This window comes from Coregonus clupeaformis, chromosome 40, assembly GCF_020615455.1.
Source record: "Coregonus clupeaformis isolate EN_2021a chromosome 40, ASM2061545v1, whole genome shotgun sequence".
Classification (NCBI taxonomy): Eukaryota; Metazoa; Chordata; class Actinopteri; order Salmoniformes; family Salmonidae; genus Coregonus; species Coregonus clupeaformis.
Window position 1 is genome coordinate 3868875 of NC_059231.1, and position 26813 is coordinate 3895687.

Below are 26813 nucleotides of genomic sequence, written 5' to 3' on the forward strand. Positions count from 1 at the left end.
TGTAAAAACAAGCGGGGGGGTTCAATGCAAATAGTCCTGGTGGCCATTTGATTAATTTTTCAGCAGTCTTAAGGCTAGAAGCTGTTAAGGAGTCTTTTGGACCTAGACTTGGCACTCCGGTACCGCTTGCCATGCGGTAGCAGAGAGAACAGTCTATGACTTGGGTGGCTGGAGTCTTTGACATTTTCTTTCCTCTGACACCGCCTAGTATATAGGTCCTGGATGGCAGGAAGCTTGGCCCCAGTGATGTACTGTGCCATACACACTGTATAACTTTTTGAGGATCTGAGGACCCATGCCAAATCTTTTCAGTCTCCTGAGGTGGAAAAGGTGTTGTCGTGCCCTCTTCACGACTGTCTTGGTGTGTTTGGACCATGATAGTTTCTTGGTGATGTTGACACCAAGGAACTTGAAATGCTCGACCCGCTCCACTACAGCCCCGTCAATGTTCAGCCCTCCTTTTCCTGTAGTCCACGATCAGCTCCTTTGTCTTGCTCACATTGAGGGAGAGGTTGTTGTCCTGGCACCACACTGCAAGGTTTTTGACCTCCTCCCTATAGGCTGTCTCATCGTTGTTGAGCGTCAGAGCCGGTGTTGTAGGATTGAATCTTAGTCCTGTATTGACGCTTTGCCTTTTTGATCGTTCGTCTGAGGGCATAGCGGGATTTCTTATAAGCGTCCGGATTAGTTTCCCGCTGCTTGAAAGCGGCAGCACTAGCCTTTAGCTCGGTGCGGATGTTGCCTGTAATCCATGGCTTCTGGTTGGGATATGTACGTGCGGTCACTGTGGGGACGACGTCGTCGATGCACTTATTGATGAAGCCGTTGACTGAGGTGGTATACTCCTCAGTGCCATTGGATGAATCCCGGAACATATTCTAGTCTGTACTAGCAAAACAGATGATAACCGTTCCATTTCTTTTATGCAGCCTATAGCTTTTTAGCCATCACACCTGCCCCTATCCCTTCTTCTCTACTCTTGTTGTACATGCGATGCAGTGCTGCTTTGAAATCAGTCAAGTAGTTAATATGATTTTTCAGTTAGTTCATTGAAAACAAAGAACATGCCAGCTGCCTGGTGTCAATCAAGAAGACACACAGGAGACAACATCTAGCCTGTTGAATAGTCATGCCATTCACTTCTCTGTGAATGTGAGAAGACAAAAGGTGTCATTTAGTTTTGAAACCTGCCTACAGAAACAGAAACGGTGATGATAAATTGGATGAGTGGCAGCTAATTAGTGAGACGTCCCTAATGAAGGCACTCCAAAGGTGGGCGACCACAGTTTGACACTGCACGCCACACAGAGAATTGACATCCGTCTGGGAAGGGGAGTTGAAAGGTAATGGCCTGCTGATGGCGGTGCCGGCTGAGACGGCTAATGAGATGTCACCAGCTGCCTGTGTCTGCCAGGTTGCAGCAACTCTGCACCTGTAAGGTTAGATGGTATTATGTGCTGCGTATGATAATAGCAGTTTTATTGCACTAAAGATGCACACATTTGCATAGGCACTTTCTCAACACACTCTATCTCTCTCTCCTGCTTCTTTCTCTCGCTCTCTATGACATACTAACGTGCATGCACTGTACACACGCACGCACGCACACGCACACGCACACACAACCACACCCGTGGCCACAAGACAAAGACAGAGCTGCAGTCCTTTTGTCTCTGTTCTGTGCCAGACCAGGTCACAATGGCAACATGATTATCTATTCTTGCAACTCTCCGCTGTCGTTGCCTTTTAGAGTCACATAGCAAGGCCAGCACTGCATTGGCACAACACAGAGTATAGTTCTTAATGTTATGAACAACAGGATGGCACTCATGAACCAGCTGCTAATGATCCAATTAGACAAAGCCAGGGAGAAAATAAAGGAAAATGGCTGATGTTTGTGGGTGACCAGCTAGCTATTAGGTGATGAAATCTTGTTTTTTTTTTTGCTATATAGTCTAATTATATTATTTGTACCAGTTTAATGATATTATTTGTACCAGTGGTGTGTTGGAAATCAGTTCACTTTTGGTTTTTGTGTTTCCGTCAGTTCATTTGAGGATGCAAGCTCAGTACAGTCTTTGGTTTTCAGAGAAAATGTATGCTGTCTGCTCCAAATATGCACAACATCATAAAGCTATCTTGCAGTTCCAATGTTTATGTATGTTCACGTAAACCCCTCTGAGCTTGTTAAGAAAGTAGAATTGTTCCATCACTTTGCCAATTGTTCTACCCCTGAAGTGAAACAATGTGTAGAACACAATCTAATGAGCTTGGTGTTACAGCTGGTCTACAGTAATGAGGGGATATAAACATTATTCAGATATCATCTCTACGATCCTTCAGGAAGAGGCTGTTTATGTATTCTTCTTTACTTCCTGCCGCATATACACTCAAGTGTACAAAACATTAGGAGCACAATCCTAATATTGAGTTGCACAACCCCCCCTCCCTTTTGCCCTCAGAACAGCCTCAGTTCGTCGGGTCATGGACTTTACAAGTTGTCAAGCGTTCCACAGGGATGCTGTCCCATGTTGACTCCAATGCTTCCCACAGTTGTGTCAAGTTGGTTGGATGTCCTTTAGGTGGTGGACCATTCTCGATACACACGGGAAACTGTTGAGTGTGAAAAACCCAGCAGAGTTGCAGTTCTTGACACAAACCGATGCTCCTGGCACCTATTACCATACCCCGTTCAAAGGCACTTAAATATTTTGTTTTGCGCATTCACCCTCTGAATGGCACACATACACAATCCATGTCTTAATTGTCTCAAGGCTTAAACATCCTTCTTTAACCTGTCTCCCCTTCATCTACACTGTTTGAAGTGGATTTAACAAGTGACATCAATAAGGGATCATAGCTTTCACCTGGATTCACCTGGTCAGTCTATGTCATGGAAAGAGCAGGTGTTCTTAATGTTTTGTATACTCAGTGTATAGTGTAATCATTTTGTTATCTTGAATTCTGATATACTGAGCATCTTAGCAGTAGCAGCATAGCATACAGCAGGGGCGTGAATCGGTGTACCCAGGGGCTTGTGTGTGTTCAGCTGACGTGCGTGACATTAGGAAGATTATCAGGGAGGTATTTACATATACTTGATCAATGTTAGATCACCAATTTATGTTAATTTCCTGGCATTCAAGCCTTCAATAAGGATGTTTCACATTGGGCTGTGTGTGTTCAGCTGACGTGCGTGACATTAGGGACCTCATCCTGAGAGAAGAAGAGTAAAAAGTCCTAATGAGCAGGGAGGGAGGCCGTTGGTTCAGGAGTGGATACAGGAATAGAAATAATGAAGTCACTGTGGGGTTAGGAGCTGTTTATGTGGACAGTGACTATACATAAACTCTGTGGTCCAATGGGAGGTCTTCTGCCCTCTCAAGAATTCCAGATATGCTGGTTCACATCTGCACAGTAATTTGACGGAACCTGGAACCTGGAAAAGAACATGTCATCATCGGAGTGCTGTGTCCATCTACATACGAAATGGAGCAGTCTCCAGGGATATATTGACACCTTATAAAGTACAACTCAACCAGTGGTTGCAATAAAGGAAACTATTTAATGTATAGTCAAAATGTTGCTATTTTCAAAAGTACTTGATCAAACTACCTTTGGAAAATAAGAATTTTTGACTGGATGAGCTCAGTTTCAGCTGTTTTAACTTGAATAAATAGGAATTGTTTAAGGGTCCATCTTTTGTTCCTTCCTCACAGGTATTATATAAATAGGGAAGAACAAAAGGTCTACACACTTTTCAAATATAATAATATAACCTCCCTGGAAAGCAATTATCTCAAATTGAAATAAAGAGGAGACATTTATTCGTCATCAAATACCATTTCACTATTTCTTCTAAACTCTGGCTTTATCCTGGTCGATATTCTGTGCAGAAAACTATTATAGTTTGATCTACTGTATACTGCCTGCCTGCAGGATATAAGGGTTCGTTTAGATGATTTTTCTCTCTAGTAATAGTATGTCTGTGTTTGGGGGATATTGTGGTAAATTGCTGTAATCATCTGATGGATATTGAGAAATAGATGTTTCTCAGTAATGAATATATATGCCATATTTTGGTGAAGCAAACGGTTTTCTAATTTCATTTGCTAAATAAGTTACTTTACATTGTGGAGGATTTGCATTGCAGTAGCCTGCATGGTCTGAATGGATGAGTAAACCCCAGTGAGTTTGCAAATGCTTATCTTGCACAGACATGAGTTACAATGCATTTGTAAGTGCTTAGCTTGCATCTCTTCTAAAATACTGTCACCAGGCTCCACTTAAATGGACTCAGAAAAGCATGTGCATACATCACAATAACAGCCTATATAGTTAACTCGTAGAACTGTCTCTTTATTGTCTACCAAGAGACCAATCTCTGTACACTCTCCTTCAGAGAGGGAACACTCCACCTCCATTCTACTGCATGAATTCCATGTGTGTGTAATGTGTGCCTCTTTATACTACCCCCCCCCTCCCATATGCCATTGTGTTTTCAGCTGCAGGGAGAAGTGAATTAATGACACTGCTTGACTCTGTTGGACTATTTACAAAGCCTGGAGCCCCGGTGTCAACAACCCATCTTTCCTTGACTCTGTGATACACATAATACACATTATCGATTTAGTTCGTCACCTGCCTGATGGTCGCTAGTGATCTGTCATCCGAGTTTCTTTTTTTCTTCTTTTTTTTCCTGTTACTCTCTCTCTTTCTCTTTCTCTCCGTTCATCACCCTCAACCTCCCAATACAGTTTGTTGATGCAGGTTATAGGGATAGAAATTAAGAAGAATAATGACTCACATACTCAGAGAGAGGTCATGTTTAACTCCCTGGGAGCAGACCATACAGTGGGGAGAACAAGTATTTGATACACTGCCGAATTTGCAGGTTTTCCTAGTTACAAAGCATTTAGAGGTCTGTAATTTTTTATCATAGGTACACTTCAACTGTGAGAGACGGAATCTAAAACAAAAATCCAGAAAATCACATTGTATGATTTTTAAGTAATTAATTTGCATTTTATTGCATGACATAAGTATTTGATCACCTACCAACCAGTAAGAATTCCGGCTCTCACAGACATGTTAGTCCTTCATTAAGAAGCCCTCCTGTTCTCCACTCATTACCTGTATTAACTGCACCTGTTTGAACTCGTTACATGTATAAAAGACACCTGTCCACACACTCACTCAAACAGACTCCAACCTCTCCACAATGGCCAAGACCAGAGAGCTGTGTAAGGACATAAAATTGTAGACCTGCACAAGGCTGGGATGGGCTACAGGACAATAGGCAAGCAGCTTGGTGAGAAGGCAACAACTGTTGGCGCAATTATTAGAAAATGGAAGAAGATCAAGATGACGGTCAATCGTCCTCGGTCTGGGGCTCCATGCAAGATCTCACCTCGTGGGGCATCAATGATCATGAGGAAGGTGAAGGATCAGCCCAGAACTACACGGCAGGACATGGTCAATGACCTGAAGAGAGCTGGGACCACAGTCTCAAAGAAAACCATTAGTAATACACTACGCCGTCATGGATTAAAATCCTGCAGCGCCCAAGGTCCCCCCTGCTCAAGCCAGCGCATGTCCAGGCCCGTCTGAAGTTTGCCAATGACCATCTGCATGATCCAGAGGAAGAATGGGAGAAGGTCATGTGGTCTGATGAGACAAAAATATAGCTTTTTGGTCTAAACTCCACTTGCCGTGTTTGGAGGAAGAAGAAGAATGAGTACAACCCCAAGAACACCATCCCAACCGTGAAAGCATTTGGGGATGCTTTTCTGCAAAGGGGACAGGACAACTGCACCGTATTGAGGGGAGGATGGATGGGGCCATGTATCGCGAGATCTTGGCCAACAACCTCCTTCCCTCAGTAAGAGCATTGAAGATTGTGGCTGGGTCTTCCAGCATGACAACGACCCGAAAAACACAGCCAGGGCAGCTAAGGAGTGGCTCTGTAAGAAGCATCTCAAGGTCCTGGAGTGGCCTAGCCAGTCTCCAGACCTGAACCCAATAGAACATCTTTGGAGGGAGCTGAAAGTCCGTATTGCCCAGCGACAGCCCCTAAACCTGAAGGATCTGGAGAAGGTCTGTATGGAGGAGTGGGCCAAAATTCCCACTGCAGTGTGCGCAAACCTGGTCAAGACCTACAGGAAACGTATGATCTCTGTAATTGCAAACAAAGGTTTCTGTACCAAATATTAAGTTCTGCTTTTCTGACGTATCAAATACTTATGTCATGCAATAAAATGCAAATGAATTACTTAAAACTCATACAATGTGATTTTCTGGATTTTCGTTTTTAGATTCATTCTCTCTCAGTTGAAGTGTACCTATGATAACAATTACAGACCTCTACATGCTTTGTAAGTAGGAAAACCTGCAAAATCGGCAGTGTATCAAATACTTGTTCTCCCCACTGTATGTGGTACCAGTTTTTTTTTTTTTTCTCAGTCACTACATGCCACAGTACTGTTTTTCCCCCCCCTCTGAGTTGTGTGGTGGACATTCTCACAATTCCAACTCACACAACATGACCCACGCAACGCATTTGATCTTTTTTATCTTAAAGCAGAGTCATTTGGAGCAAGAGCTCTTGCTTTGTCGCATCATAGTAATGTTTCATACCTTTCACCCGTTTTTATTTATGATCCAAAACATTTGTCCAGATGAGACAAAACCCTTTTCAATTCTTTACTGAAAGGCATTTTCCTTTACAAGATACAAGGTCAGTTCAGAGAAACGTGGTTAAATGCTCTCCGATTTTGTTTAATGAATACAGTTCCCTAAAGATTTTCATTTTTCCTGTATAGTATATATTTATATTATATATTTCCTGTATTTATATATGTATTTATATTATATATTTCCTGTATCTTATATATGTATTTATATTATATATTTCCTGTATCTTATATATATATTTATATTATATATTTCCTGTATCTTATATATATATATTTATATTATATATTTCCTGTATCTTATATATGTATTTATATTATATATTTCCTGTATCTTATATATGTATTTATATTATATATTTCCTGTATCTTATATATGTATGTATATACATATATAGACAGTTGAAGTCGGAAGTTTACATACACCTTAGCCAAATACATTTAAACTCAGGTTTTCACAATTCCTGACATTTAATCCTAGTAAAAAATACCCTGTCTTAGGTCAATTAGGATCACCACTTTATTTTAAGAATGTGAAATGTCAGAATAATAGTGGAGAGAATGATTTATTTCAGATATATTTCTTTCATCACATTACCAGTGGGTCAGAAGCCACTGCTCCAATTAGCCTATCAGAAGCTTCTAAAGCCATTACACCATTATCTGGAAAATTCCAAGCTGTTTAAAGGCACAGTCAACTTAATGTATGATACAAGTAATTTTTCCAACAATTGTTTACAGATTATTTCACTTATAATTCACTGTATCACAATTCCAGTGGGTCAGAAGTTTACATACACTAAGTTGACTGTGCCTTTAAACAGCTTGGAATTTTCCAGATAATGGTGTAATGGCTTTAGAAGCTTCTGATAGGCTAATTGACATCATTTGAGTCAATTGGAGGTGTACCTGTGGATGTATTTCAAGGCCTACCTTCAAACTCAGTGCCTCTTTGCTTGACATCATGGGAAAATCTAAAGAAATCAGCCAAGTCCTCAGAAAAAAATTGTAGACCTCCACAAGTCTGGTTCATCCTTGGGAGCAATTTCCAAACGCCTGAAGGTACCACGTTCATCTGTACAAACAATAGTACGCAAGTATAAACACCATGGGACCACGCAGCTGTAATACCGCTCAGGAAGGAGACGCGTTCTGTCTCCTAGAGATGAACGTACCATGGTGCGAAAAGTGCAAATCAATCCCAGAACAACAGCAAAGGACCTTGTGAAGATGCTGGAGGAAACAGGTACAAAAGTATCTATATCCACAGTAAAACGAGTCCTATATCGACATAACCTGAAAGGCCACTCAGCAAGGAAGAAGCCACTGCTCCAAAACCGCCATAAAAAGCCAGACTGCGGTTTGCAACTGCACATGGGGACAAAGATTGTACTTTTTAGAGAAATGTCCTCTGGTCTGATGAAATAAAAAAAAAACTGTTTGGCCATAATGACCATCGTTATGTTTGGAGGAAAAAGGGGGACGCTTGCAAGCCGAAGAACACCATCCCAACCGTGAAGCACGGGGGTGGCAGCATCATGCTGTGGGGGTGCTTTGCTGCAGGAGGGACTGGTGCACTTCACAAAATAGATCGCATCATGATGAAGGAAAATGATGTGTAGATGTTGAAGCAACATCTCAAGACGTTAAAGCTTGGTCGCAAATGGGTCTTCCAAATGGACAATGACCCCAAGCATACTTCCAAAGTTGTGGCAAAATGGCTTAAGGACAACAAAGTCAAGGTATTGGAGTGGCCATCACAAAGCCCTGACCTCAATCTTATAGAAGTGGGCAGAACTGAAAAAGCATGGGCGAGGCCTACAAACCTGACTCAGTTACACCAGCTCTGTCAGGAGGAATGGGCCAAAATTCACCCAACTTATTGTGGGAAGCTTGTGGAAGGCTAACCGAAACGTTTGGCCCAAGTTAAACAATGTAAAGGCAGTGCTACCAAATACTTATTGAGTTCGTGTAAACTTCTGGCCCACTGGGAATGTGATGAAAGTAATAAAAGCTTAAATAAATCATTCTCTCTACTATTATTCTGACATTTCACATTCTTAAAATAAAGTGGTGATCCTAACTGACCCAAGACAGGGAATCTTTACTAGGATTAAATGTCAGGAATTGTGAAAAACTGAGTTTAAATGTATTTGGCTAAGGTGTATGTAAACTTCTTACTTCAACTGTATATATACAGTGAGGGAAAAAAGTATTTGATCCCCTGCTGATTTTGTATGTTTGCCCACTGACAAAGAAATGATCAGTCTATATATATATATATATACTGCTCAAAAAAATAAAGGGAACACTTAAACAACACAATGTAACTCCAAGTCAATCACATTTCTGTGAAATCAAACTGTCCACTTAGGAAGCAACACTGATTGACAATACATTGCACATGCTGTTGTGCAAATGGAATAGATAACAGGTGGAAATTATAGGCAATTAGCAAGACACCCCCAATAAAGAAGTGGTTCTGCAGGTGGTGACCACAGACCACTTCTCAGTTCCTATGCTTCCTGGCTGATGTTTTGGTCACTTTTGAATGCTGGCGGTGCTTTCACTCCAGTGGTAGCATGAGACAGAGTCTACAACCCACACAAGTGGCTCAGGTAGTGCAGCTCATCCAGGATGGCACATCAATGCGAGCTGTGGCAAGAAGGTTTGCTGTGTCTGTCAGCGTAGTGTCCAGAGCATGGAGCGCTACCAGGGAGACGGCCAGTACATCAGGAGGCGTGGAGGAGGCCGTAGGAGGGCAACAACCCAGCAGCAGGACTGCTACCTCCGCCTTTGTGCAAGGAGGAGCAGGAGGAGCACTGCCAGAGCCCTGCAAAATGACCTCCAGCAGGCCACAAATGTGCATGTGTCTGCTCAAACGGTCAGAAACAGACTCCATGAGGGTGGTATGAGGGCCCGACGTCCACAGGTGGGGTTGTGCTTACAGCCCAACACCGTGCAGGCGTTTGGCATTTGCCAGAGAACACCAAGATTGGCAAATTCGCCACTGGCACCCTGTGCTCTTCACAGATGAAAGCAGGTTCACACTGAGCACATGTGACAGACATGACAGAGTCTGGAGACGCCGTGGAGAACGTTCTGCTGCCTGCAACATCCTCCAGCATGACCGGTTTGGCGGTGGGTCAGTCATGGTGTGGGGTGGCATTTCTTTGGGGGGGCCTCACAGCCCTCTATGTGCTCGCCAAAGGAAGCCTGACTGCCATTAGGTACCGAGATGAGATCCTCAACCCCTTGTGAACCATATGCTGGTGCGGTTGGCCCTGGGTTCCTCCTAATGCAACCCAATGCTAACCTCATGTTCTGAGTGTGTCAGCAGTTCCTGCAAAGGGCATTATGCATGACTGGCCCCTTCCCCAACCTGAATCCTTGACACATCTGGGACATCAGGTCTCGCTCCATCCCTCAGCCCACATTGCACCACAACTGTCCAGGAGTTGTCAGATCTTTAGTCCAGGTCTGGGAGAGATCCCTCGAGACCATCCCACCTCATTAGGCTGCAGGCGTTGTAGGGGGGTCATACGGCACGTGGAGCCACACACACTACTGACCTCATTTTGACTTGTTTTAAGACATTACATCAAAGTTGGATCCCTGTAGTGTGGTTTTCCACTTTAATTTTGAGGGTGACTCCAAATCCAGACTCCATGGGTTGATACATTTGATTTCCATTATAATTTTTTGTGTGATTTTGTTGTCAGCACATTCAACTATGTAAAGAAAAAAAGTATTTAATAAGATTATTTCATTCATTCAGATCTAGGATGTGTTATTTTAGTGTTCCCTTTATTTTTTTGAGCAGTGTGTATTTACATATATCTCTACCTCCTCTCTCCCTCCTCTCTTCCTCCTCTCTCCCTCCTCTCTCCTTCCTCTCTCCTTCCTCTCTCCCTCCTCTCTTCCTCCTATCTCCTTCCTCTCTCCCTCCTCTCTTCCTCCTATCTCCTTCCTCTCTTCCTTCTCTCTATTTCCTCTCTCCCTCCTCTCTCCCTCCTCTCTCCTCCTCTCCTCCTCCTCTCTCCCTCCTCTCTCCCTCCTCTCTTCCTCCTTTCTTCCTCCTCTCTCCTTCCTCTCTCCTTCCTCTCTCCCTCCTCTCTTCCTCCTATCTCCTTCCTCTCTCACTCCTCTCTTCCTCCTCTCTATTTCCTCTCCCTCCTCTCTCCCTCCTCTCTCCCTCCTCTCTCCCTCCTCTCTCCCTCCTCTCTTCTTCCTCTCTCCCTCCTCTCCCTCCTCTCTCCCTCCTCTCTTCCTCTAACCCTCCTCTAACCCTCCTCTCTCCCTCCTCTCTCCCTCCTCTTCCTCTACCTCCTCTCTCCCTTCTCTCCCTCCTCCCCCTCTCTCCTCCCTCCCCTCTCCCTCCTCTCTCCCTCCTCTCTTCCTCTCTCTTCTCTCCTTTCCTCCTCTCTCCCTCCTCTCTTCCTCTCTCTCCTCCCTCTCCCTCCTCTCCTCCTCTTCCTTCCTCTCTCCCTCCTCTCTTCCTCCTCTCTCCTTCCTCTCTCCCTCCTCTCTTCCTCCTCTCTCCCTCCTCTCTCCCTCCTCTCTCCCTCCTCTATCCCTCCTCTCTTCCTCCTCTCTCCTTCTTCTCTCCCTCCTCTCTCCCTTCTCTCTTCCTCCCCTCTCCCTCCTCTCTTCCTCCTCTCTTCCTCCTCTCTTCCTCCTCTCTTCCTCCTCTCTCCTTCCTCTCCCTCTCTCTTCCTCCTTTCTCCCTCCTCTCTCCTTCTTCTCTTCCTCCTCTCTTCCTCCTCTCTTCCTCCTCTCTCCCTCCTCTAACTCTCCTCTCTCACTCCTCTCTTCCTCCTATCTCCCTCCTCTCTTCCTCTAACCCTCCTCTCTCCCTCCTCTAACTCTCCTCTCTCACTCCTCTCTTCCTCCTCTCTCCTTATTCTCTCCCTCCTCTCTCCCTTCTCTCTTCCCCCCCTCTCCCTCCTCTCTTCCTCCTCTCTTCCTCATCTCTTCCTCCTCTCTTCCTCCTCTCTCCTTCCTCTCGCCTTCCTCTCTTCCTCCCCTCTCCCTCCTCTCTCCTTCTTCTCTTCATCCTCTCTCCCTCCTCTCTTCCTCTAACCCTCCTCTCTCCCTCCTCTAACTCTCCTCTCTCACTCCTCTCTTCCTCCTCTCTCCCTCCCCTCTTCCTCATCTCTCCCTCCCCTCTCCCTCCTCTCTCCTTCCTCTCTCCCTCATCTCTTCCTCCTCTCTCCTTCCTCTCTCACTCCTCTCTTCCTCCTCTCTCCTTCCTGTCTTCCTCCTCTCTATTTCCTCTCTCCCTCCTCTCTCCCTTCCTCTATCCCTCCTCTCTCCCTCCTCTAACGCTCCTCTCTCCCTCCTCTCTCCCTCCTCTCCCTCCTCTCTCCCTCCTCTCTTCCTCTCTCCCTCCTCTCTCCCTCCTCTCTCCTTCCTCTCTCCTTCCTCTCTTCTCTTCTTCCTCCTCTCTTCCTCCTCTCTCCCTCCTCTCCCTCCTCTTTCCCTCCTCTCTTCCTCTAACACTCCTCTCTCCCTCCTCTCTCCCTCCTCTCTCCTTCCTCTCTTCCTCTCTCCCTCCTCTCTCCCTCCTCTCTCATTCCTCTCTTCCTCCTTTCTCCCTCCCCACTCCCTCCTCTCTTCCTCTAACCCTCCTCTTTCCTTCCTCTCTCCCTACTCTCTTCCTCCTCTCTCCCTCCTCTCTCCCTACTCTCTTCCTCTAACCCTCCTCTCTCCCGTCTCTCTCTTTCCTCTCTCCCTCCTCTCTTCCTCCTCTCTATTTCCTCTCTCCCTCCTCTCTCCTCCTCTCTTCCTCCTCTCTCCCTACTCTCACTCCTATCTCCCTCCTCTCTTCCTCTAACCCTCCTCTAACCCTCCTCTCTCCCTCCTCTCCCTCCTCTCTCCCTCCTCTCTCCCTCTTCTCTTCCTCTAACCCTCTTCTCTTCCTCCTCTCTCCCTCCTCTCTCCCTCCTCTCTCCTTCCTCTCTTCCTCCTCTCTCCCTCCCCTCTCCCTCTAACCATCCTCTCTCCCTCCTCTCTTCCTCCTCTCTCCCTCCCCTCTCCCTCCTCTCTTACTCCTCTTCCTTCCTCTCTCCCTCCTCTCTTCATCCTCCCTCCCGCTCTCCCTCCTCTCTTCCTCCTCTCTCCCTCCTCTCTCCCTCCTCTCTCCCTCCTCTCTCCCTCCTCTCTTCCTCATCTCTTCCTCCTCTCTTCCTCCTCACTCCTTCCTCTCTCCCTCCTCTCTTCCTCTCTCCCTCCTCTCTCCTTCCTCTCTCCCTCCTCTCTTCCTCCTCTCTCCCTCCTCTCTTTCTCCTCTCTCCTTATTCTCTTCCTCCTCTCTTCCTCCTCTCTCCCTCCTCTATCCCTCCTCTCTCCCTCCTCTCTTCCTCCTCTCTCCTTCCTCTCTTCCTCCCCTCTCCCTCCTCTCTTCCTCCTCTCTTCCTCATCTCTTCCTCCTCTCTCCCTCCTCTCTTTCTCCTCTCTCCTTCTTCTCTTCCTCCTCTCTTCCTCCTCTCTCCTTCTTCTCTTCCTCCTCTCTTCCTCCTCTCTCCCTCATCTCTCCCTCCTCTATCCTTCCTCTCTTCCTCTAACCCTCCTCTACCCTCCTATCTCCCTCCTCTCTCCCTCCTCTCTCCTTCCTCTCTTCCTCTCTCCCTCCTCTCTCCCTCCTCTCCCCCTCCTCTCTCATTCCTCTCTTCCTCCTTTCTCCCTTCCCCTCTTTCTCCTCTCTTCCTCATCTCTTCCTCCTCTCTTCCTCCTCTCTCCTTCCTCTCTCCCTCCTCTCTTCCTCTCTCCCTCCTCTCTCCTTCCTCTCTCCCTCCTCTCTCCTCCTCTCTCCCTCCTCTCTCCCTCCTCTCTTTCTCCTCTCTCCTTATTATCTCCCTCCTCTCTCCCTCCTCTCTCCCTCCTCTCCCTCCTCTCTCCCTCCTCTCTCCCTCCTCTCTTCCTCTAACCCTCCTCTCTCCCTCCTCTCTCCTTCCTCACTCCTCCTCTCTATTTCCTCTCTCCCTCCTCTCTCCTTCTTCTCTCCCTCCTCTCTTACTCATATCTCCTTCCTCTCTCCCCCCCTCCTCTCTTCCTCCTCTCCCTCCTCTCGCCCTCCTCTCTTCCTCCTCTCTCCCTCCTCTCTTCCTCATATCTCCTTCCTCTCTCCCTCCTCTCTTCCTCATATCTCCTTCCTCTGTCCCTCCTCTCGACCTCCTCTCTATTTCCTCTCTCCCTCCTCTCTCTCCTCTCTCCCTCCTCTCTTCCTCTAACCCTCCTCTAATCCTCCTCTCTCCCTCCTCTCTTCCTCTAACCCTCCTCTCTCCCTCCTCTCTTCCTCCTCTCTCCCTCCCCTCTCCCTCCTCTCTTCCTCCTCTCTCCTATCTCTCTCCCTCCTCTCTCCCTCCTCTCTCCCTCCTCTATCCCTCCTCTCTTCCTCCTCTCTCCTTTCTCTCTCCCTCCTCTCTCCCTCCTCTCTCCCTCCTCTCCCTCCTCTCTTCCTCCTCTCTCCTATCTCTCTCCCTCCTCTCTCCCTCCTCTCTCCCTCCTCTCTTCCTCCTCTCCCTCCTCTCTCCTTCCTCTCTTCCTCCTCTCTCCTATCTCTCTCCCTCCTCTCTCCCTCCTCTCTCCCTCTTCTATCCCTCCTCTCTTCCTCCTCTCTCCCTCCTCTCTCCCTCCTCTCTCCCTCCTCTCTCCCTCCTCTCTTCCTCCTCTCTCCTTCCTCTCTTCCACCCCTCTCCCTCCCCTCTCCCTCCTCTCTTCCTCCTCTCTCCTTATTCTCTTCCTCCTCTCTTCCTCCTCTCTCCCTCCTCTCTCCCTCATCTTACTCTCTCCCTCCTCTCTCCCTCCTCTCTTCCTCCTCTCTCCCTCCCTCTCTCCCTCCTCCTTCCTCCTCTCTCCCTCCTCTCTTCCTCCTCTCTCCTTCCTCTCTTCCTCCCCTCTCCCTCCTCTCTTCCTCCTCTCTTCCTCCTCTCTTCCTCCTCTCTCCTTCCTCTCTCCTTCCTCTCTTCCTCCTCTCTCCTCTCTCCCTCCTCTCTTCCTCCTCTCTCCTTATTCTCTTCCTCCTCTCTCCCTCCTCTCTCCCTCATCTTACTCTCTCCCTCCTTTCTCCCTCCTCTCTTCCTCCTCTCTCCCTCCCTCTCTCCCTCCTTCTTCCTCCTCTCTCCTTCCTCTCTCCTTCCTCTCTTCCTCCTCTCTTCCTCCTCTCTCCTTTCTCTCTCCCTCCTCTCTCCCTCCTCTCCCTCCTCTCTTCCTCCTCTCTCCTATCTCTCTCCCTCCTCTCTCCCTCCTCTCTCCCTCCTCTCTTCCTCCTCTCCCTCCTCTCTCCCTCCTCTCTTCCTCCTCTCTCCTATCTCTCTCCCTCCTCTCTCCCTCCTCTCTCCCTCCTCTCTCCCTCCTCTCTCCCTCCTCTCTTCCTCCTCTCTCCCTCCTCTCTCCCTCCTCTCTCCCTCCTCTCTCCCTCCTCTCTTCCTCCTCTCTCCTTCCTCTCTTCCACCCCTCTCCCTCCCCTCTCCCTCCTTTCTTCCTCCTCTCTCCTTATTCTCTTCCTCCTCTCTTCCTCCTCTCTCCCTCCTCTCTCCCTCATCTTACTCTCTCCCTCCTCTCTCCCTCCTCTCTTCCTCCTCTCTCCCTCCTCTCTCCCTCCTCCTTCCCCCTCTCTCCCTCCTCTCTTCCTCCTCTCTCCTTCCTCTCTTCCTCCTCTCTCCTTCCTCTCTTCCTCCCCTCTCCCTCCTCTCTTCCTCCTCTCTTCCTCCTCTCTTCCTCCTCTCTCCTTCCTCTCTCCTTCCTCTCTTCCTCCTCTCTTCCTCCTCTCTCCCTCCTCTCTTCCTCCTCTCTCCTTATTCTCTTCCTCCTCTCTCCCTCCTCTCTCCCTCATCTTACTCTCTCCCTCCTCTCTCCCTCCTCTCTTCCTCCTCTCTCCCTCCTCTCTCCCTCCTCCTTCCTCCTCTCTCCCTCCTCTCTTCCTCCTCTCTCCTTCCTCTCTTCATCCCCTCTCCCTCCTCTCTTCCTCCTCTCTTCCTCCTCTCTTCCTCCTCTCTCCTTCCTCTCTCCTTCCTCTCTTCCTCCTCTCTCCTCTCTCCCTCCTCTCTTCCTCCTCTCTCCTTATTCTCTTCCTCCTCTCTCCCTCCTCTCTCCCTCATCTTACTCTCTCCCTCCTTTCTCCCTCCTCTCTTCCTCCTCTCTCCCTCCTCTCTCCCTCCTTCTTCCTCCTCTCTCCTTCCTCTCTCCTTCCTCTCTTCCTCCTCTCTTCCTCCTCTCTCCTTTCTCTCTCCCTCCTCTCTCCCTCCTCTCTCCCTCCTCTCCCTCCTCTCTTCCTCCTCTCTCCTATCTCTCTCCCTCCTCTCTCCCTCCTCTCTCCCTCCTCTCTTCCTCCTCTCCCTCCTCTCTCCCTCCTCTCTTCCTCCTCTCTCCTATCTCTCTCCCTCCTCTCTCCCTCCTCTCTCCCTCCTCTCTCCCTCCTCTATCCCTCCTCTCTTCCTCCTCTCTCCCTCCTCTCTCCCTCCTCTCTCCCTCCTCTCTTCCTCCTCTCTCCCTTCCTCTCTTCCACCCCTCTCCCTCCCCTCTCCCTCCTCTCTTCCTCCTCTCTCCTTATTCTCTTCCTCCTCTCTTCCTCCTCTCTCCCTCCTCTCTCCCTCATCTTACTCTCTCCCTCCTCTCTCCCTCCTCTCTTCCTCCTCTCTCCCTCCTCTCTCCCTCCTCCTTCCTCCTCTCTCCCTCCTCTCTTCCTCCTCTCTCCTTCCTCTCTTCCTCCCCTCTCCCTCCTCTCTTCCTCCTCTCTTCCTCCTCTCTTCCTCCTCTCTCCTTCCTCCCTCCTTCCTCTCTTCCTCCTCTCTTCCTCCTCTCTCCCTCCTCTCTTCCTCCTCTCTCCTTATTCTCTTCCTCCTCTCTCCCTCCTCTCTCCCTCATCTTACTCTCTCCCTCCTTTCTCCCTCCTCTCTTCCTCCTCTCTCCCTCCTCTCTCCCTCCTTCTTCCTCCTCTCTCCTTCCTCTCTCCTTCCTCTCTTCCTCCTCTCTTCCTCCTCTCTCCCTCCTCTCTCCCTCCTCTCTCCCTCCTCTCTCCCTCCTCTCTTCCTCCTCTCTCCCTCCTCTCTTCCTCCTCTCTTCCTCCTCTCTCCTTCTTCTGTTCCTCCTCTCTTCCTCCTCTCTTCCTCCTCTCTCTCCCTCCTTTCTCCCTCATCTTACTCTCTCCCTCCTCTCTACCTCCTCTCTTCCTCCTCTCTTCCTCCTCTCTTCCTCCTCTCTCCTTCTTCTCTTCCTCCTCTCTTCCTCCTTTCTCCCTCCTCTCTTCCTCTTCTCTTCTTCCTCTCTCCTTCCTCTCTTCCTCCTCTCTTCCTCCTCTCGTCCTTCTTCTCTCCGTCCTCTCTTCCTCCTCTCTCCCTCCTCTCTTCCTCCTCTCTTCCTTCTTCTCTTCGTCCTCTCTTCCTCCTCTCTTCCTCTAACCTTCCTCCTCTCTTTCTCCTCTCTCCCTCCTCTCTCCCTCCTCTCTCTGTTTGTCTGCAGAGGTTTGTGGGAAACGTGAACGCTGACGGTGTCGTCCACCACAAGTTGTCCCACTCTATTAGAAGCCGCTTCCTGCGCTTCGTCCCCCTGGACTGGAACCCCAGTGGCTGGGTGGGTCTCAGAGTGGAGGTCTTCGGCTGTGCCTACAGTGAGTGATCAGACCACCAGTACTTACATACAGACCATTTAGGCTGTGACCACCAGCCCTTATATACAGACCAAACACGTTCAGATAATATCATAATGCCTACAGTGAGTGACCCCACCACCCATTACATCCAGACCACCCTACCTTTGTGTATACCCTTTAATGAAAGCAGGACGTTTGAGGACAACTGCAGACATAGGGATAGTGAGGATTTTGATATTGCAACAATGATTAAAGAAAAATGCCGACCAATAGAGATAGACAGTAACAGCCAGGCAGGCGTGCCAGTTGAGAGCCAGGGTAATGCTAAATAAATACATCTAATCAAATCAAAGTTTATTGGTCGTGTACACAGATTTTGCAGGTGTTACAGCAGGTGCAGCAAAATGCTTCTGTTACTAGCTCCAACAATAGAATGTGTTGCAAATAAAATACAAATAGCCAGTGAATTACTATTATACCACTAATATATATTATTATTAGTGTATTACTGCACAGTTATAATTATCCCTGAGTGAGCACTTTCATAATGTGGAATGGTTCCACAGCATGATCCCTGTATTAATGTTGGATGAATTTGTGATCTGATAAGACATGAAGCTCAAAGTTAAACGAATAAAAGGAGGGACAATACACATCTTACTTTTGAACTATAAAACAGGTTGGTCACAGATACACTACAAGAACAGAAGTATGTGGACACCTGCTCGTCGAACATCTCATTCTAAAATCATGGGCATTAATATGGAGTTGGTCCCCCCTTTGCTGAGCAGCCTCCTAGTCCGACTTAAGAGGCGTGCACACAACCCACCGCTTCCGAGTATATTACTCGCTAATGTTCAGTCTCTGGATAATAAAGTTGACGAGCTCAGGGCAAGGGTTTCTTTCCAGAGAGACATCAGGGATTGTAACATACTCTGTTTCACAGAAACATGGCTCTATCGGGATATACTGTCTGAGTCGGTCCAGCCAGTTGGGTTCTCAGTTCATCGCGCAGACAGGAATAAATATCTCTCTGGGAAGCAGAAGGGCGGAGGTGTATGTTTTATGATTAACGACTCACGGTGTAATTGTGATAACATACAGGAACTCAAGTCCTTTTGTTCACCCGACCTAGAATACCTCATAATCAAATGCCGACCGTATTATCTCCCAAGATAATTTTATTTGCTTATAGTCACAGCCGTGTATATACCCCCTCAAGCCGATACCACGACGGCCCTCAAAGAACTTCACTGGACTTCATGCAAACTGGAAACCACATATCCTGAGGCTGCATTTATTGTAGCTGGGGATTTTAAGAAAGCATATTTGAGGAAAAGGTTTGCTGAAGTTCTATTAACACATCGACTGTAGTACTCGCGCTACTAAAACACTCGACCACTGCTACTCCAACTTCCGGGATCCATACAAGGTCCTCCCCCGCCCTCCTTTCGTCAAATCTGACCACGACTCCATTTTGCTCCTCCCTTCCTATAGGCAGAAACTCAAACAGGAAGTACCCGTACTAAGGACTATTCAACGCTGGTCTGACCAATCAGAATCCATGCTTCAAGATAGTTTTGATCCCGTGGACTGGGATATGTTCTGGGTAGCTTCAGAGAATAATATTGACATATATACTGATACGGTGACTGAGTTTATCAGGAAGTGTATAGGAGATGTTGTACCCACTGCGACTATTAAAACCTACCCTAACCAGAAACCGTGGATAGATGGCAGCATTCGCGCAAAACTGAAAGTGCGAACCACCGCATTTAACCATGGCAAGGTGACTGGGAATATGGCAGAATACAAACAGTGTAGCTACTCACTCCGCAAGGCAATCAAACAGGCAAAACGTCAGTATAGGGACAAAGTGGAGTCACAATTCAATGGCTCAGACACGAGACGTATGTGGCAGGGTCTATAGACAATCACACACAACAAAAGGAAAACCAGCCACGTCGCAGACACCGACGTCTTGCTTCCGGACAAGCTAAACACCTTCTTCGCCCGCTCTGAGGATAATATAGTGACACAGACGTGGCCCGCTCCCAAGGACTGTGGGATCTCCTTCTCAAAGGCCGACGTGAGTAAGACACAATTGAGAGCATCCTGTTGGGCTGTATCACCGCCTGGTACGGCAACTGCACCGCCCGCAACCGCAGGGCTCTTCAGAGGGTGATGCGGTCTGCCCAGCGCATCACTGGGGGCAAACTACCAGCCCTCCAGGACACCTACAGCACCCGATGTCACAGGAAGGCCAAAAAGATAGTCAAGGACAACAACCACCCGAGCCACTGCCTGTTCACCCTGCTATCATCCAGAAGCTGAGGTCAGTATAGGTGCATCAAAGCTGGGACCGAGAGACTGAAAAACAACTTCTATCTCAAGGCCATCAGACTGTTAAATAGCCTTCACTAGCACATTAGAGGCTGCTGCCTAAATACATAGATTAGAAATCACTGGCCACTTTAATAAATGGAACACTAGTCACTTTAATAATGTTTACATATCTTGCATTACTCATCTCATATGTATATACTGTATTCTATACTATTCTACTGTATCTTAGTCTATGCCGCTCTGACATTGCTCGGCCATATATTTATTTATTCTTAATTCCATTGCTTTACTTAGATTTGTGTGAATTGGGTATATGTTGTGAAATTGTTAGATATTACTTGTTAGATATTACTGCACTGTCGGAGCTAGAAACACAAGCATTTCGCTACACCCGCAATAACATCTGCTAAACACGTGTATGTGACCAATAAAATGTGATTTGATTTGATTTGATAACAGCCTCCACTCTTCTGGGAAGGCTTTCCACTAGATGATGGAACATTGTTGCGGGGACTTGCTTCCATTCAGCCTCAAGAGCATTAGTGAGGTCAGGAACTGATGTTGGGTGATTAGGCCTGGCTTGCAGTTGGCGTTCCAATTCATCCCAAAGGTGTTCAATGGGGTTGAGGTCAGGGCTCTGTGCAGGCTAGTCAAGTTCTTCCACACCGATCTCGACAAACCATTTCTGTATGGACTTCGCTTTGTGCATGGGGGCATTGTCATGCTGAAACAGGAAAGGGTCTTCCCCAAACTGTGGTCCTCTGTAGCTCAATTGGTAGAGCATGGCGCTTGTAACGCCAGGGTAGTTGGTTCGATCCCCGGGACCACCCATACGTAAAAATATATGCGCACATGACTGTAAGTCGCTTTGGATAAAAGCGTCTGCTAAATGGCTTATTTTTTTTTTGCCACAAAGTTGGAAGTACAGAATAGTCTAGAATGTCATTGTATGTTGTAGCATTAAGATTTCCCTTCACTGGAACTAAGGGGCCTAGCCCGAACCATGAAAAACAGCCCCAGACCATTATTCCTCCTCCACCAAACTTTACAGTTGGCACTATGGATTTGGGCAGGTAGTGTTCTCCTGGCATCTGCCAAATCCAGATTTGTCCATCGCTGCCAGAAGGTGAAGCGTGATTCAGAGTCCAATGGTGGCAAGCTTTACACCACTCCAGCCAACGCATGGCATTGCGCATGGTGAACTTAGGCTTCTGTGCGGCTGCTCGGCCATGGAAACCCAATTCATGAAGCTCCCGATGAACAGGTCTTGTGCTGACGTTGCATCCAGAGGCAGTTTGGAACTCGGTAGTGAGTGTTGCAACCGAGGACAGACTATTTTTAAACGCTTCAGCACTCGGCGGTCCCTTCTGTGAGCTTGTGTGGCTCACCACTTCCCTGCTGAACCGTTGTTGCTCCTAGACATTTCCACTTCACAATAACAGCACGTACAGTTGACCGGGGCAGCTCTAGCAGGGCAGACATTTTACGAACTGACTTGTTGGAAAGGTGGCATCCTATGACGGTGCCAAGTTGAAAGTCACTGAGCTCTTCAGTAAAGCCATTCTGCTGCCAATGTTTGTCTATAGAGATTGCATGGCTGTGTGCTCGATTTTATACACCTGTCAGCAACGGGTGTGGCTGAAATAGCTGGATCCACTAATTTGAAGGGGTGTCTACATACTTTTGTATATGTAGTGTACCTTAAAACAAAGGATATGGGCATGGATCAGAAAACCAGTCAGTATCTAGTGTGACCACCATTTGCCTCATGCAGCGCAACACATCTCTTTCGCATGGAGTTGATCAGTCTGTTGATTGTGGCCTGTGGAATGTTGTCCCACTCCTTTTCAATGGCTATGCGAAGTTGATGGATATTGGCTGGAACTGGAACACACTGTCGTACACGTCGATCCAGAGCATCCCAAACATGCTTAATGGGTGACATGTCTCGTGAGTATGCAGACCATGGAAGAACTGGGACATTTACAGCTTCCAGGAATTGTGTACAGATCCTTGCGACATGGGGCCGTGCATTATCATGCTGAAACATGAGGTGATGGTGGTGGATGAATGGCACGACACTTGGCCTCAGGATCTCGAACACGGTATCTCTGTGCATTCAAATTGCCATCAATAAAATGCAATTGTGTTCGTTGTCTGTAGCTTATGCCTGCCCATACCATAACTGTACCGCCACCATGGGGCACTCTGTTCACAACGTTGACATCAGCAAACCGCTCGCCTGCACAACGCCATACACGTGGTCTGCGGTTGTGAGGCCGGTTGGACGAACTGCCAAATTCTCTAAATCAACATTGGAGGCAGCTTATGGTAGAGAAATTCACATTCTGTTCTCTGGCAGTCAGAATGCCAATTGCACACTCCCTCAATACTTGAGACATCTGTGGAATTGTGTTTTGTTTGACAAAACTGCACATTTTAGAGTGGCCTTTTATTGTCCCCAGCACAAGGTGCACCTGTGTAATGATCATGCTGTTTAATCAGTTTCTTGATATGTCACACCTGTGAAGTGGATGGATTATCTTGGCAAAGTAGAAATGCTCACTAACAGGGATGTAAACAATTATGTGCACAAGATTTGAGAGAAATAAGCTTTTTGTGCATATGGAACATTTCTGGGATATTTTATTTCAGCTCATGAAACATGGAACCAATACTTTACATGTTGCTTTTATATTTTTGTTCAGTGTACATTTAAATACTACCATTGATAGAGACACATTAGCATTTCCTTCACAGGTACACTATATACAGTTGAAGTCAGAAGTTTACATACACCTTAGCCAAAACAAATTTTAACTCAGTTTTTCAAAATTCCTGACATTTAATCCTAGTAAAAATTCCCTGTGTTAGGTCAGTTAGGATCCCCACTTTATTTTAAGAACGTGAAATGTCAGAATAATAGTAGAGAGAGTGATTTATTTCAGCTTTTATTTCTTTCATCACATTCCCAGTGGGTCAGAAGTTTACTCAATTAGTATTTGGTAGCATTGCCTTTAAATTGTTTAACTTGGCTCAAACGTTTCGGCTAGCCTTCCACAATAAGTTGGGTGAATTTTGGCCCATTCCTCCTGACATAGTTGGTGTAACTGAGTCAGGTTTGTAGGCCTCCTTGCTCACACACGCTTTTTCAGTTCTGCCCATACATTTTCTATAGGATTGAGGTCAGGGCTTTGTGATGGCCACTCCAACACCTTGACTTTGTTGTTCTAAAGCCATTTTGCCACAACTTTGGAAGTATGCTTGGGGTCATTGTCCATTTGGAAGACCCATTTGCAACCAAGCTTTACATTTACATTTTAGTCATTTAGCAAACACTCTTATCCAGAGCGACTTACATCAGCAATAAGGGTTAAGTGCCTTGCTTAAGGGCACATCGACAGATTTTTCTCCTAGTCGGCTCGGGGATTAGAACCAGCGACCTTTCGGTTACTGGCACAACGCTCTCACCCACTAAGCTACCTGCCACTTTAACTTCCTGACTGATGTCATGAGATGTTGCTTCAATATATCCACATAATTTTCCTTCCTCATGATGCCATCTATTTTGTGAAGTGCAACAGTCCCTCCTGCAGCAAAGCACCCCCACAGCATGATGCTGCCACCCCCGTGCTTCACGGTTGGGATGGTGTTCTTCTGCTTGCAAGCTTCCCCCCTTTTTCCTCCAAACATAACGATGGTCATTATGGCCAAACAGTTCTTCTTTTGGTTCATCAGACCAGAGGACATTTCTCCAAAAAGTAAAATCTTTGTCCCCATGTGCAGTTGCAAACCTTAGTCTGGTTTTTTAATGGCAGTTTTGGAGCAGTGGCTTCTTCCTTGCTGAGCGGCTTTTCAGGTTATGTCAATATAGGACTCATTTTACTGTGGATATAGATACCTTTGTATCCGTTTCCTCCAGCATCTTCACAAGGTCCTTTGCTGTTGTTCTGGGATTGATTTGCACTTTTCTCACAAAAATGTACGTTCATCTCTAGGAGACAGAACGCGTCTCCTTCCTGAGCAGTATGACGGCTGTGTGGTCCCATGGTGTTTATACTTGCGTACTATTGTTTGTAAAGATTAGCGTGGTACCTTCAGGCGTTTGGAAATTGCTCTCAAGGATGAACCAGACTTGTGGAGGTCTACAAAAAAAAATTCTGAGGTCTTGGCTGATTTCTTTTGATTTTCCCATGATGTCAAGCAAAGAGGCACTGAGTTTGAAGGTAGGCCTTGAAATACATCCACAGGTACACCTCCAATTGACTAAAATTATGTTAATTAGCCTATCAGAAGCTTCTAAACCATGACATTTTTTTCCAAGCTGTTTAAAGGCACCGTCGACTTAGTGTATTGTGACTTAGTGGAATTGTGATACAGTGAATTATAAGTGAAATAATCTGTCTGTAAACAATTGTTGGAAAAATGACTTGTGTCATGCACAAAGTAGATGTCCTAACCGACTTTCCAAAACTATAGTTTGTTAACAAGAAATTTGTGGAGTGGTTGAAAAACGAGTTTTAATGACTCCAACCTAAGTGTATGTAAACTTCCGACTTCAACTGTATATAAAAGTATGTGGACATTTCAGCCACACCCGTTGCTGACAGATGTATAAAACTGAGCACACAGCCATGTATTCTCCATACACAAACATTGGCAGTAGAATGGCCTTACTGAAGAGCTCAGTGACTTTCAACATGGCACCATCATAGGATGCCACCTTTCCCGGTCAACTGTAAGTACTGTTATTGTGAAGTGGAAACGGTTAGGAGCAACAACGACTCAGTCGCGAAGTGATAGGCCACACTAGCTCACAGAACGGGACCGCCGAGTGCTGAAGCACGTAGTGCGTAAAAATAGTCTGTCCTCGGTTGCAACACTCACTACCGAGTTCCAAACTGCCTCTGGAAGCAAAGTCAGCACAAGAACTGTTCATCGGGAGCTTCATGAAATGGGTTTCCATGGCCGAGCAGCCACACACAAGCCTAAGACCAAAGCAAAGCGTCGGCTGGAGTGGTGTAAAGCTCGCCGCCATTGGACTCTGGAGCAGTGGAAATGTGTTCTCTGCAGTGATGAATCACGCTTCACCATCTGGCAGTCCAACGGACAAATCTGGATTTGGCGGATGCCAGGAGAACGCTATCTGCCCCAATGTATAGTGCCAACTGTAAAGTTTGGTGGAGGAGGAATAATGGTCTGGGGCTGTTTTTCATTGTTCGGACTAGGCCCCTTAGTTCCAGTGAAGTGAAATCTTAATGCTACAGCATACAATGACATTCTAGACGATTATGTGCTCCTAACTTTGTGGCAACAGTTTGGGGAAGGCCCTTTCCTGTTTCAGCATGACAATGCCCCCATGCACAAAGCGAGATCCATACAGAAATGGTTTGTCGAGATCAGTATGGAAGAACTTGACTGGCCTGCACAGAGCCCTGACCTCAACCCCATCGAACACCTTTGGGATAAATTGGAACGCCAACTGCAAGCCAGGCCTAATCGCCCAACATCAGTTCCTGACCTCACTAATGCTCTTGAGGCTGAATGGAAGCAAGTCCCCGCAGCAATGATCCAACATCTAGTGGAAACCCTCCCCAGAAGAGTGGAGGCTGTTATAGCAGTAAAGGTGGGACCAACTCCATATTAATGCCCATGATTTTGGAATGAGATGTTCGAAGAGCAGGTGTCCATATACCTTTGGTCATGTAGTGAATGAAGCCCTGAGAGCTATATTATAGGCTCTTAGTGACAGGGAGCAAGTAACCCAATGCCAAACCATTTAACTATCTGTTGTTTGCCTTCAGAGTCAGACTTGGCAGACTTTGATGGCAGAAGCTCCCTGCTCTACCGGTTTAACCAGAAGTCCATGAGCACGGTGAAGGATGTGATCTCGCTGAGCTTCAAGAGCCACCAGGCTGAGGGGGTGCTGCTCCATGGAGAGGGTCAGAGGGGCGACTACATCACTCTGGAGCTGCACCGGGGCAGGTTGGCCCTCTACCTCAACCTGGGTGAGTTAGTCACACCGGGGCAGGCTGGCCCTCTACATAAACCTGGGTGAGTTAGTCACACCGGGGCAGGTTGGCCCTCTACCTCAACCTGGGTGAGTTAGTCACACCGGGGCAGGTTGGCCCTCTACCTCATCCTGGGTGAGTTAGTCACACCGGGGCAGGCTGGCCCTCTACTTCAACCTGGGTGAGTTAGTTACACCGTGGCAGGTTGGCCCTCTACATCAACCTGGGTGAGTTAGTCACACCGGGGCAGGCTGGCCCTCTACATCAACCTGGGTAAGTCACTGGCCCTGTACCTCAACTTGGCTCAAATAGGTCAGGGGTTAGAGGTTAGAGGTCATGGCTAAGAAGACACAAGGGGCTCGGGCTATAGATAGAAGAGTCTTTTGAATCATTTCAAAGCAGACTGAGGAGCAGTCTGGGAGGGTAACTGGATGTTTGTGTTCTGATACTCTTCCAGTTACCACTGCTCCTGAGCTCCATTTACAAGATAGACTCAGACTGTTAAGCATCCATATTGTGAGCAGCTGAGCTGGGAAAGAGTATTCTTAAATGGCTGTCTTGTCTGCACTTCCTATGAGAGCACCTCTTCTTTCAATACAGTCCCTATGGCAACTGTATAATGTTCAATATTAACAACCATGAGATCCACATCGTGAACAGCTGAGTCTGGGGAACACTGTTCTAGTAGTCCGTTTTGGGAATGTCTGATGAGCACATTCTTTCAGACCTCCTCTTTCCTCAATATACTGTACTGTTTTAGGATCTATATCAAAGTAACCATATTATCTGTTCTCTGTCTGTTCTCTGTCTTCAGATGACACCAGGCTGTGGTTCAGCAGTGGTCGTGTTGCGGTCACTCTCAGCAGTCTTCTGGACGATCAGCACTGGCACTCTGTCCTCATCGAGCGCTTCAACAAGCAGGTCAACCTCACCGTGGACACCCACACACAGCACTTCAGGACCAAGGGGGAAGGAGACTCTCTGGAGGTGGACTATGAGGTGTGTCTATCCAAACATCCAGAATATTCCTTTACAGTAGGTCACATACTATAGAATAGTCAGACACTTCAGACCAAGTAAATAGTTCAACCAAGTTATCTTACTAAATGTGGCAATTTTGAATTCATCTTAGTTACTGTATACGTTTCTAATAATGATGTCAACATTTCACCC

General features: G+C 47.1%; 1 protein-coding gene across 1 annotated transcript in view; it reads left to right on the top strand.

Annotated features, from left to right (window-relative positions):
• The window catches only part of LOC121555128 (contactin-associated protein-like 5), a 124890-nt gene that overhangs the window by 64035 nt on the left and 34042 nt on the right, over nt 1–26813 (top strand). The window contains exons 4-6 of the mRNA XM_045212056.1: nt 17154–17301; nt 25434–25637; nt 26455–26639. Of these exons, the coding sequence (XP_045067991.1) occupies nt 17154–17301; nt 25434–25637; nt 26455–26639 (537 nt within the window). The remainder of the gene's footprint in view (nt 1–17153; nt 17302–25433; nt 25638–26454; nt 26640–26813) is intronic.